Genomic DNA, 10,623 nt, shown 5'->3' with positions numbered 1-10,623 from the left:
AACCTTCTGATGGCACCTAGTATTTTTGGCCACTGTGTGACACAGTGTTGGACTGGATGGGCCATTGGCCTGATCCAACATTGGCTTCTCTTATGTTTTTATGTACTTATATTTCAAATCAGCCTAGCTGCAGCATAAAACAGCTTTCATAAGTGAATGCTTTTTCTTATCTCAGAATGTCCATGGAGTCTTCTGAAACAGGAGCAGCCTGGCTTATCTGAGTTTCCACCTGTTCACTAGAGACGAGTATCTACTGTGCAGAGTTTTCTCCCATTAGTTTGCAAACCAGCTCCATTTGAAGGTTTGAACTGCCTGTTTCTAAGGGTTGAAGGGTAAAAAGTATTAGGTTGAAGTTTTCTATGGGTTGAAAGGGGCATATACATCATTAACTCCAAACCTAATGCAAAACAAAGCCATCCATCTGACTGACTATCATAGGACAGTTTGTGCAATCTAGATAATTCTCTACATGAAGAAAGGTACTTGCATAACAAGTAATCAAATGTTGTAAGTGTTGTTCAGTAACTGAGGGAAAATGGTTTGGAATTCTGAAGCCAAGCAAGTAATTTACTTGGATTATATGTTGTTGGGTAAACTGAAATAGCATTTGACTAGGAAAACGATGTTTGCTGTTTCCCATGTTACTTTTAAAACTGGGTCAAATATTTTAGAAACTATTCTTCATTGCCGTATCGTGCAATGAGTACTACTTAAGCCTGAGCAAGACCACCATAAAGGACTTCAGACACATTTTGCAGTTTTTGAATAATACAGCTGTGAAGTAACTTAATGTTTACCTGTTATGTGGCTTGAGATGTAAGAACTTTCAGTGTTGTGTACTCAGTCGTAACTAATAACTGGTTTGTTACATAGGAGTGTATGTTTATAGACAGAATGCTTTTGCTATTTTTCCTGCGTCTTAAGTCACTAAAGAAAACTTAGCTATGTTGAAAGTAATACCCCATTATCTTTACATGAATCCAAAGGAAAACTAACTTAGATTAATCAGAGCACTGGAGAAGGTTTCTGCTCTAATTCGAGAGTGTATCCCCTGAGTGCTTTCCTTATTTTGATGGTTTACTTGGTGCCAATGTGTTTAAAAAGTGATGCCTGAGAAGTAGTTAAATAGTGTAAGTAAAAGATTTCTTCCATTTTTAAAAGTAAATTGGCAGCAAATATTTAATAGGAATAACTTGGCCAAGCCGTTCTTGGAAAAGAGGATATCTTGAGAAAGAAAGGCAAGAAGTATGAGAGAGGTATAGTCTGCCATTAGCATTTTCAAATGTAGGAAAGAAATAAAGGGGAAGCTTTCCCATGCTTGCTAGTGGGGTCATAGATGTGCACACTACTGTGGTGGTTTCTTGGTTTAGTTTGAAAAAGTTTACTTCAAGTCTTGTCAGAAATAGGAACGATAATATTTTTTTTGTTTGGTCCCACAATTCCAGCCCAGCTTTACAAATTGAATCTGTAGCTACAAAACTAGCAAGTAAAACAATATTTTTTGTGTTCTTATAAGATGGTGAAAATACTATTAGATACATTTGCATCAGAAAGTTATATGTTTGCGCCAAACTGCAAGAACATTCTAGAACATGTGAAATTCGTTTTGCTTTTCAGAAATGTGGGGATGGGGAGGGCTCTTAGGATGTTTTTATTAGCTGTTACTGACCTATTTTGCACATTGCAGAACACATATAATTTCATAAATATACCTTCATGTAACTGCTGATTAAGATGAGGGTTGCTTTGCATATGATTGTGAAGTTCACGATTGACAGATTTGGATCCAGCTACAGTTAGTCATACCTAAAGCCCTTTTCAGACTCTTAAGCAGGTGTAGTCAGTTTTTGTGGACCTGGAAGAGGGGCACATGTGCAAAACAGAAGGCAAGTTCTACTCATGACCATTAGTTTCTTACAACATATGTATAGCGACCCTTTGTACAGTGCTCGCCATGCTTTTTTGGATTCCTAGTGGTGCAAAGAGAAGATTATGCACATACATTCTGTGTATGTGATCTCCACACATGTGTTCCAATTAAGGACAGAGTTTACCACCACAATCCTGTCCTCTGTCCATTCTCCAAATGTGTGAGCTTTCTACCCAGTTAAACCTATTCTAGTTGTTCAAAGTCTTATGGAAAGCAGTAGGATTTATGGTGGTCATTGCCTGTGATGTGGTAACAACTCTCCTGTAGCTTAAAAAATTAACTAGAACTTTCCTATGTGCAACATTGTCATGACAGTACAAGAAATTTGCTCTTAAAAAACCCTCCATCTAATTTTAGAATCACATGTTGCTGAAAGAGACTGGCTTTGTTTGTAAAAAAAGAGAAAATATCTGTATTCCTTTTATGTTGCAAGTGTTGGTAATGTATTACAGTGGTCAACATTTGAACAGTGGTTGAGAAATGCCAGCAATTTAGCACTGAAATAAATACTTTGGCTAGTTTCCTTTATTAATATCTCCAATCTCTAACTAAAGCCATGTTTTTATTCCAGGTGGTCTCTTGTAACATAGCTGGAAATGCTATTCAGTTTATAGTCAATGTGATCCATCCTTCACTTGCTCCTGCAGAATGTCGGTCTTACAGAGTAAAACTGTCACCATTTCATTTGCAGGTAATATTTTGACTTCTGTGTAAGTTCTACCATAAAGACTAGAAGAAGCAGAAGGCCTAGAGTAGTTATGGAGGGTGGAGGCTCTAAGACTTCCTTTTATGATATACCATAGAGAAGAGTGAGAAATTGATGGTTTTCTGTAAAGACACTAAAGGCCAGAGGATGGTTGGGAAATGAGAGAGTGATGAGACTGCTGTTGGCTGGCTCACTCTTTCAGAGGGGGGGTGGTGTTTCTCCTTAACAATGAGGGGAAAACCTGGAGAGATTTTTAGGTTGAATGAAACTTAACTGGCTACAATCTAATTACACCAGGACAAATATTTAGGATAACGGTGACACACAAATGCATTCTTAAGTCTACAAGTGATATAAGATGGGAGGAAAAGGCAAGGGGAAAGTGAAACGAGGTGGGAAACAAATTTAAAGTTTGGATTTTTGTGTGAGGAAGTGACCTCCCAGGAAAGGGGGGAGTTGAAGATTATTTTGGCCAGGCTGTGGGATCACTGGATGTGACACCACTTCCCTGCTGAGCTCTCTGCCCTCCCAGATCTCCAAGAATTGGCACCCCAGCTTTGCTGATGCTGGGGGAAAAAAATCCCAGGTTGTCTTAAGTTCCTAGAACTTTTATGCTGGGATTTACAGGTTCTGATACCTGAAAAATCTCCAGATGTCTTATAAAAGCACAGACTGAAACATACTGATCTGTAGTAGCTTTTTAAACCTAAATTTTAATTTTGTCTTTAGGAATATGTCCAGCCTGTTGCAAATACTGTTCAGGGCAAAAGGAGGGGGGAGGGAATGCAAGACAGTTGTCATGAGTATGTTTGGATGAATCTGTCAGGATTTTTTTGATCCTGAGAATCAAAGCTCAGTCTTTTTTAACCAGTAGTTTAGGCTTTTATGGATGCCTAAGTTTTTTATATAAGCTGAAATATGTGATTTATTGGTATCTGTAGCATAACAGAGCATTTGAGTATAAGTAGCCATAAAAAGCTTAAATTGGTAGGCATATTAATGCCATAAATTAGGATATTCACCTGTTATTCAATACACAATAGGACTGAAGTTGTATTTAGATTTATTTGTTCCATTGCCTTCCTTATTGTTCCTGTGTTATGCCAATAAAGGTCTATGTGTGTGTGTGTGTGTGTGTGTGTATTTCAAGCAAATTTATTTTATTTTGTATTGATATGAAGGGGACACACACTTTAGTTGCCTAGTTTCCAATGATCCCCATTCAGGTCATTTCAAAGTATACAATATGGTGGTGGTCTTATGTTCTATGGGCTGTTCACTGTATAGTCATCAGGGAGGAGAGAGAAGCAAAATGAGAATCCCACCCACTTAACTAGCTTCTCTCTTCTTCCTAATGTCTGTATAAAGAACACATGATTAGATAGGTTTAAGCTGCTCTTGGCTGACATCCCAAAGGCTTTCGAAAGGGTGCCCCACTCTCCTTGGGATATAAGTCAATATTGTGCAAGGTGGCAAGAGGCAGGCCTTATTAAAAGACAATCAAGAAAGCTTTATGCTATTTGGATGTTTCAGTCTTGTGGTAAAAAATGCTGAGGGGTAATTTCTGCACAGAATGAACATGAGGGCGTTAAAACAGGCAATGTATGTACACATCCCAAAATTCCTGGTCATGGAAAAAGTATGGAGGCTTTTGTATGTGATGAGTATACAAAGAGTAATCTCTTGATATTAATCTGTATACCAGTTGCACTGCTCCTCCCAGTTTCTGATTTCTCATTCCATCATTCTCCGTCTCTGTGTGGAATGTTTGATCTGCCTCAGTCAGAACAGTCATAGTTACATTATGAAATGGCCTTCCCAAAGGAGATTGGATGGGCACCATCTTTGACAAGAAAAGATGCAAACTACTGCAATGTGAGGGAATGTATAGATGAAGTTTAGTATATAAGCCAGATTTGCTTTTTTGTGACATGTAATTAATAAATGGGGGGACCCACGAGGACTTGTGGGAGTATCTCATTTTCTCCTTGCCCATTATTTCTTCTTTTGTTACCCTGAAAGCCCCCACATCCTCTCCCATTTGCCTGTTTCCTTTTCTCCTTCTGCCCACCAGCCAATTTACCTTTAGCTGTCCCACTATCTTCAACTCTCCCTCCTTCCCTACTCTTATCAATCTCTGCCTGGGAAAACTATCGTCCAGTTGCATGGTGGAGAATCCACAAGGACTTGCAGGGGGCACCTCTCTTCCCTTTGTATCTCCCCACACTTTCTCCTCTTTCCCTATATCTTCACCTTTCCCTGCTTTATATTCATCTACCCATCTTACCTACCTTTTACCTGTCCCCCATCTTCAGCTATATTAGTTATTTGCTTCATTTATGCCTCTTTCTCTATAATGGGAGCTCAAAGCAGTTTAAATCATACTGCTCCGTTTTATCCTCACAACAACCCTGTGAGTTAGGTTATACTGTGTATGTATGACTGGTAGCTTTCATGGCAGAGTGGGGATTCGAATCTGGATCTTTTAGATCCTAACCTGAAACTGTAGCCACTACACCACACTGGCTTCTGTGGGTTAGCTGGTGTTGAATGGTAGCAAGCAGCTGGTCCTGGGCAAGTCGTGCAGGTTGTGTGATAGAAAGGCACCTGGCGGTTGCTTCTAGGTCTGGCTCATATGAGTTCCTTCCTCAATGGCAAAAATAACCCTGGAAAGGACCCTGACCCTTCCTCTGCCAATTGCTGTCATAAACCAAAACTTGAAGGCTGGCAGTACTTGTGGCTGCTTAGCAACCCCCACAATGGCCACTGAAAAGGGTTTGGTTCTTACAGCTACAAGTACTGGTTCTTTTATTTTGGATTGTTATAAACCCCTAACGTATTTCTAAAACCTCAAATTTTTATGTAGACCTGAGGCTTTTTCAGGTTTGTAGAAAGATCTCTCTTGTCTGTCATGGCTCCAGTCTTCGGATGCAAGTATTCAGATTTGAGGATGAGATACCCTCAGCATCTATATATCTAATTCCCAACATGGCCCCCTGCATGCGGATACTTATTTCCGCAGATCAGGGGCACATGGAGGGAAAAGAGATTATCCTGCACATTTGGGGCACCCCCCAGATGTGCAGAAAAATCTGAAAACTTTAAAAAAGGATACGGGGGATATTTAAATCCTCCCAAAAGTACAACAGCTTTTTCTGCTCATGTGCAGAGAAAGGACTTATCAACCACGAGGAGCTTTCTCTCCCTCTCCCTCTCTCTCCTTGGAAAGTTCTGAGCACGTGACTGCCCTTAGCAATGGCTTTCCTAGCGACGAGGCCTTCGCAGGCTTTTCTGCTTTTGGGGAGCTAGGACTTTTCTGCTTTTGGGGAGCTAGGAGCAAAGAGCGGCGGGGGGGGTTTTTGCGGGGGCCGGACCACCGTTGGCTCCCCCCGGGCTCAAAGTTAGGGGGAAAGGAAGGGAGAAAGAAAGGGGTGATTGGCTTGGGGGGGGGGGAAGAGAAAGGGAAAGATGAGGGTATTTGCATGGGGGGGGAGAAAGAAAGGGGATGGCTTGCGGGGGGGAGAGAGATATCGACTTGGTGGATGGTTGTAAAGAAAAAGGAGGGATTTGCTTGGGGAGAGAAAGAAAGTGGGGGGGAGGAAAGGAAGCAAAGGTGGGGGAATACCTCCTCTCCGCAAGTTTCTTGTGGGTCCACCCTTGTTAGATATATTGCTGATGCTTAATTGTGTGGATTGTTTCATTTGTATTATCACATGCTGACATCATTAGAGTAATCTTGGGCCCTTTGGGGGAAAGGCAGGATTAAAAAATCCCTTTCACATATACCAGCTAACACTGGCTAACTTGCAAGCTTTGATCGAGTACATAGTGATATTAAGGTTGCCAGGTCTGGGTTGGAAAATACCTGGAGACTTTGGGGGTGGATCTGGGAGAGGGCAGGGTTTGGGAAGGGGAGGGGCCTCAGCATGGTACAATGCCACAGAGTCCACCCTTCAAAGCAGCCATTTTCTCCAGGGGAGCTGATCTCTGTCAGCTGGAGATCAGTTGTAAAAGTATCTCCAGGCTGATACTTAGGTGTTTGGATATATGACTTTTTCTATATGTTAATGTGATAATTAATATAATGGTGAATAATTTAATAGAAATATAGAAAAATAATATAAAAACAAAAAAAATACTTGAGTTACTTTGTAATCATCTGTAGCATGGTATTTGTTGATTTTTGGTATTTCCCACCTGGAGGCTGGCAACCCTAAATGATATTATTTTCACAACTGAAATTATTCATGTCAAGCTGGCCTCTAAAAGTCTGGCTTATTAAAAAGCACTTAATTTAAAACAAAAAAAGATATTCCATATGTTCTATTTCTGACTCAGTAGTACGTTTTCTTTTTAAAAGATTTCATTCAATGTTCAGGTAGTTGGGGACTGTGTACTAAATACTGAGACTTGGTTTATTATCCAGTTATTACACTGTTGTTGTTTTTTTGTGAAAAAAGCATATTTATCCAAAATTAAGTTTCTTTTTAAGCTTTCACTGATTTTATTAGGTGAATATTGGAATCCTATTAATAGTCAATAGGGCTGTGAAGTTCAGTGGGTGGGTGGCTCATTCAAGGTGGAAAAGCTGACTTTTGCTGAAAGAAATGCTTCTTAAGAAAATTCTGTTTTACAAAACAATTACCAGAACAACCTAGAGGAACAGCACTTATTTTTAACAGTAGTACTGATTGGAAATTAGTGATTGCTATGGCTCAGGGTAAACACAGCAAGCTGCTGTAATCTACAACTGAGAAAATGGCTGTGGTCAAATGAATCATGCATGCAGCTGAGTTCCATGTTTGGCTGTTAAGGCAAAGAACAGCACAAAATATTCTATAACTGGCAAAGAACAGCACAAAATATTCTATAACTGGCAATGAGCAAGCACAGTGGTTGACAACTGAATTGCTGAGTATGTCTAGAACTGAAGCATAAATCTGTTCACTCTGGCAAAACTGAAGTGGCACATTTAATATATCAACAGCTGGAACTTTCAATGAAAGCCAGAGAAGAAGACATCCAGGTCAAGTGGTCTTTCATACACACCTCAGAAACAAACACTGAAGTCAAGCCTATAATACTGCAACAGGTACGTTTGGCAGTAGTTGCTTATATCTAACTTATCACAGTTAAAGATTATCAGTATGTAAAATCCAGATCAAACTGGTCAGGGTTTTCCAGTAACCCATTAGATTATCAGTATGTAAAATCCAGATCAAACTGGTCAGGGTTTTCCAGTAACCCATTAAAGGTGCCTATTCCTCTTTAAAATGGTTTCTTTGCTTCCAAGCAAATACGCTTTGAAATTGGATGTAAAAATGCAATCCTTCAGTGTTCTGCTTTGGAATTTTCTATTAAAGGGCTAGAATTAAAGGTTGTTGATACATGAATTGTATGAGTAAGTAAAAGCTTCTGCTCCCATTGCAGTAACTGCCTACAAAAATATCTTACTGTTAGCCACAATATGGAGGAATATGCCTAACTCCACACACACAGCTGAATTTCCATACCTATGATGAAGATCAGTCTCCTGAACTACAGGCCAAGCTGATTCTAAAACTTGGAAGTTTTGAAAAGCAGCTTGTGGAGCAAAAAGAAAATGGTTTATTGGGTGGTATTCATCCTCCATCATGTGGTCTTCTTGCACACAGGAGCTTTTAAGCTGCCCTTTCTAGTATCAACCTGCTAAAAAGCTACTACCAGAATCAGAGACCATTTTGGATTGACACCCCAAAAGGTACAAGGGGCTGCCATGCATGCATAATAACCATTCTTGAGTTGGATTCTAGACATAGTCTAGTACTAGATATTCAACAGCAGGAAAAAGAACCTCCAAACAAGTGTTGATGTAACTTAAATGCCAACATAACACTTAAGGATAAATGTTATGTATGGTTGAAGTTTTCAACACTAAACACTTTGAGGGTGGAAGTAGCATGTTTCAGACATGTCCTGTATCTTGTGATCTTAGTTGTATATTTTGAAAAATACATTGTCATCCATGGGTGATTCTGTTGTATGTGGATGATCATCACAAATGACTTGGACTTCTCGAGCAAAGGACTTGCTTTTCTATATAATGCTGAATATTCTCAAGGTTGCTCATTGTGCCTAGTTGGCAAGTATTGAAAATGCAGCATTCTGACTGCAGACCCTTTGTGGTGAGCAATGTGGATCAGCAATTTCACTAATGACTTGTAGTGGGGGCTTGCCAAGATTCAAGCCAATCAGTGTGATTTCTTTTCTGGGCCTTGGCTTAATACTTATTACTTGTTTTCTGGCGGCTGGCAATGTTGTCCTAATAAAAAAACATTGTGGCTTTATAATCTCATGTTAGCATTCTTTGACTGCAAGGAATGTAGTACTTAGGGCTTTGTAAGCCAGTAAACCTACTGCTCTGTACTTTCCCCCCTCAAAATTATTTTGTTGTGAAAATGCTGTACTGACCTGTCCTCTGAGTCTTGCTTTCATGATTTACTCAGTTTCCTTGCCTTTGAATTCTACAAATGTTGTAGGGTTTCTGCTTAGGAGCTTGGACTTCTAGTCACTCACTTAAACCTTTCAAGGTGAATTAGGTATAGAAATAACATGCTATTACTGATGTAATCAAAACCAAACTTTTTTGCACCAGGTAACTTGAAAATGAGTAATCAATATTAGTTCTCTTTATAAAGATTCTAAAATTAATGAGTCAGTAAAAATGGCACAACCTATTATATGTAACAGAGGTCAAACTATATGAGGCATTGGAGATAGCTTGATCAGGTCTCCCATTTCTTCATTTTGTTAATAGCAGCCATGGGGAAAAGGACAAATTAATCAGGGGTTAACGCTTTCCCCAGTGTAAATTTGCCCCAGTAGAAGAAATATAAGGTCACCAAATTGAGGCAAATACTAGCTTAAGAGAAAGCTTATACTGGGTAGAATTTCCCCTAATGTGATGCTCCTACTCTAATTTTTCTTGGTTCCACCCCATAACCAACATTTGCTATTAGAAAGTTTGAAGAGATGTGGAATCATGATCTGACCTCCCAATCTGTACTGCATGTTAGGTAACTTCCAAAACATCCACTTTGCTTTGTGTTAGACTGCATATCATGGGGTTAGAAAGTACCTATGTCTGTACATCTGCCTCAGCCTATAAATTCCAGCTTTAGCATTTCACTAGCAGAAAAGGAGGAGCAAATGTCTGTTTTGTGGTAAGTTCTTGTAGAGCAAATAGCTCCAGAAGTCTTAAGTGAGCAAAGTCGTATGCTTACAGAAAGGATGGTGAAAGCTTTTTCTCATGACTTTTCTGGGTTTGTAAGCAATGCAGTTGTTCTCTTTCTAGGTCCAGACAGATGGGAATACTACAGCATCAAAGAAACTTAAGGGTATATTGCAGAATCTCATCAATTCAGCATCTCCCTCTATGATTTTAAGTACAAAAAGTACAGATGTAAAAGCAATACAGGTAATTAATTATCCACTACAGGTTCACTTTAATTACTCATAAAATTTTATAACTCAGTGTCTTCCATTATTCTGCATGATTAATTCATGTATTTTGTATGATATTTAGTATTAAAACTATTAAGTTAATAGGTGCAAGCAGGGGTCATTTCGTAGAAAAAGAGCTGGAGGAGCTCATTAGCATATGCAATGCCCCCTGACATCACCGGAAGTGATGTCAGAAGGGAAAGCAAAAGGGGGGGAAGGCATCTTCAAAAGCCTCCCCTTCCTTTCTTCAGCCAGCGGGGGGAGGGGAAGCAGAGTTGAACCGCAGAAGGAGGAAAGAGGGAAGGAAAGAGAGAGAGAGAAGAGAGAAGAAACGAAGGAAGGAAAGAGGGAAAGAAAGAGAAGGAAAGAAGGAAGGAAATAGAAGGCACGGAGGAAAGAAAGAAAAAGAGAGATGGAAAGGAGGGAAAGAAGAAAAGGAAAGAATGAAAGGAGGGAAAGAAAGAAAGAAAGAAAGAAAGAAAGAAAGAAAGAAAGAAAGAGAGAG

At 39.6% G+C, this 10,623-nt stretch overlaps 1 protein-coding gene across 1 annotated transcript in view; it reads left to right on the top strand.

Annotated features, from left to right (window-relative positions):
* C2CD2 (C2 calcium-dependent domain containing 2) overlaps window positions 1-10,623 on the top strand; it is a 73,996-nt gene that overhangs the window by 5,565 nt on the left and 57,808 nt on the right. Inside the window, exons 3-5 of the mRNA XM_015413762.1 lie at window positions 2,502-2,621; window positions 7,624-7,728; window positions 9,970-10,092. Coding sequence (XP_015269248.1) covers window positions 2,502-2,621; window positions 7,624-7,728; window positions 9,970-10,092 — 348 coding nt within the window. The remainder of the gene's footprint in view (window positions 1-2,501; window positions 2,622-7,623; window positions 7,729-9,969; window positions 10,093-10,623) is intronic.

Source organism: Gekko japonicus, unplaced genomic scaffold, assembly GCF_001447785.1.
Source record: "Gekko japonicus isolate JY-2015 unplaced genomic scaffold, Gekko_japonicus_V1.1 scaffold803, whole genome shotgun sequence".
Classification (NCBI taxonomy): domain Eukaryota; kingdom Metazoa; phylum Chordata; class Lepidosauria; order Squamata; family Gekkonidae; genus Gekko; species Gekko japonicus.
The sequence above is the reverse complement of the archived record's forward strand: the minus strand, read 5'-3'. Positions and strand labels throughout refer to the sequence as shown.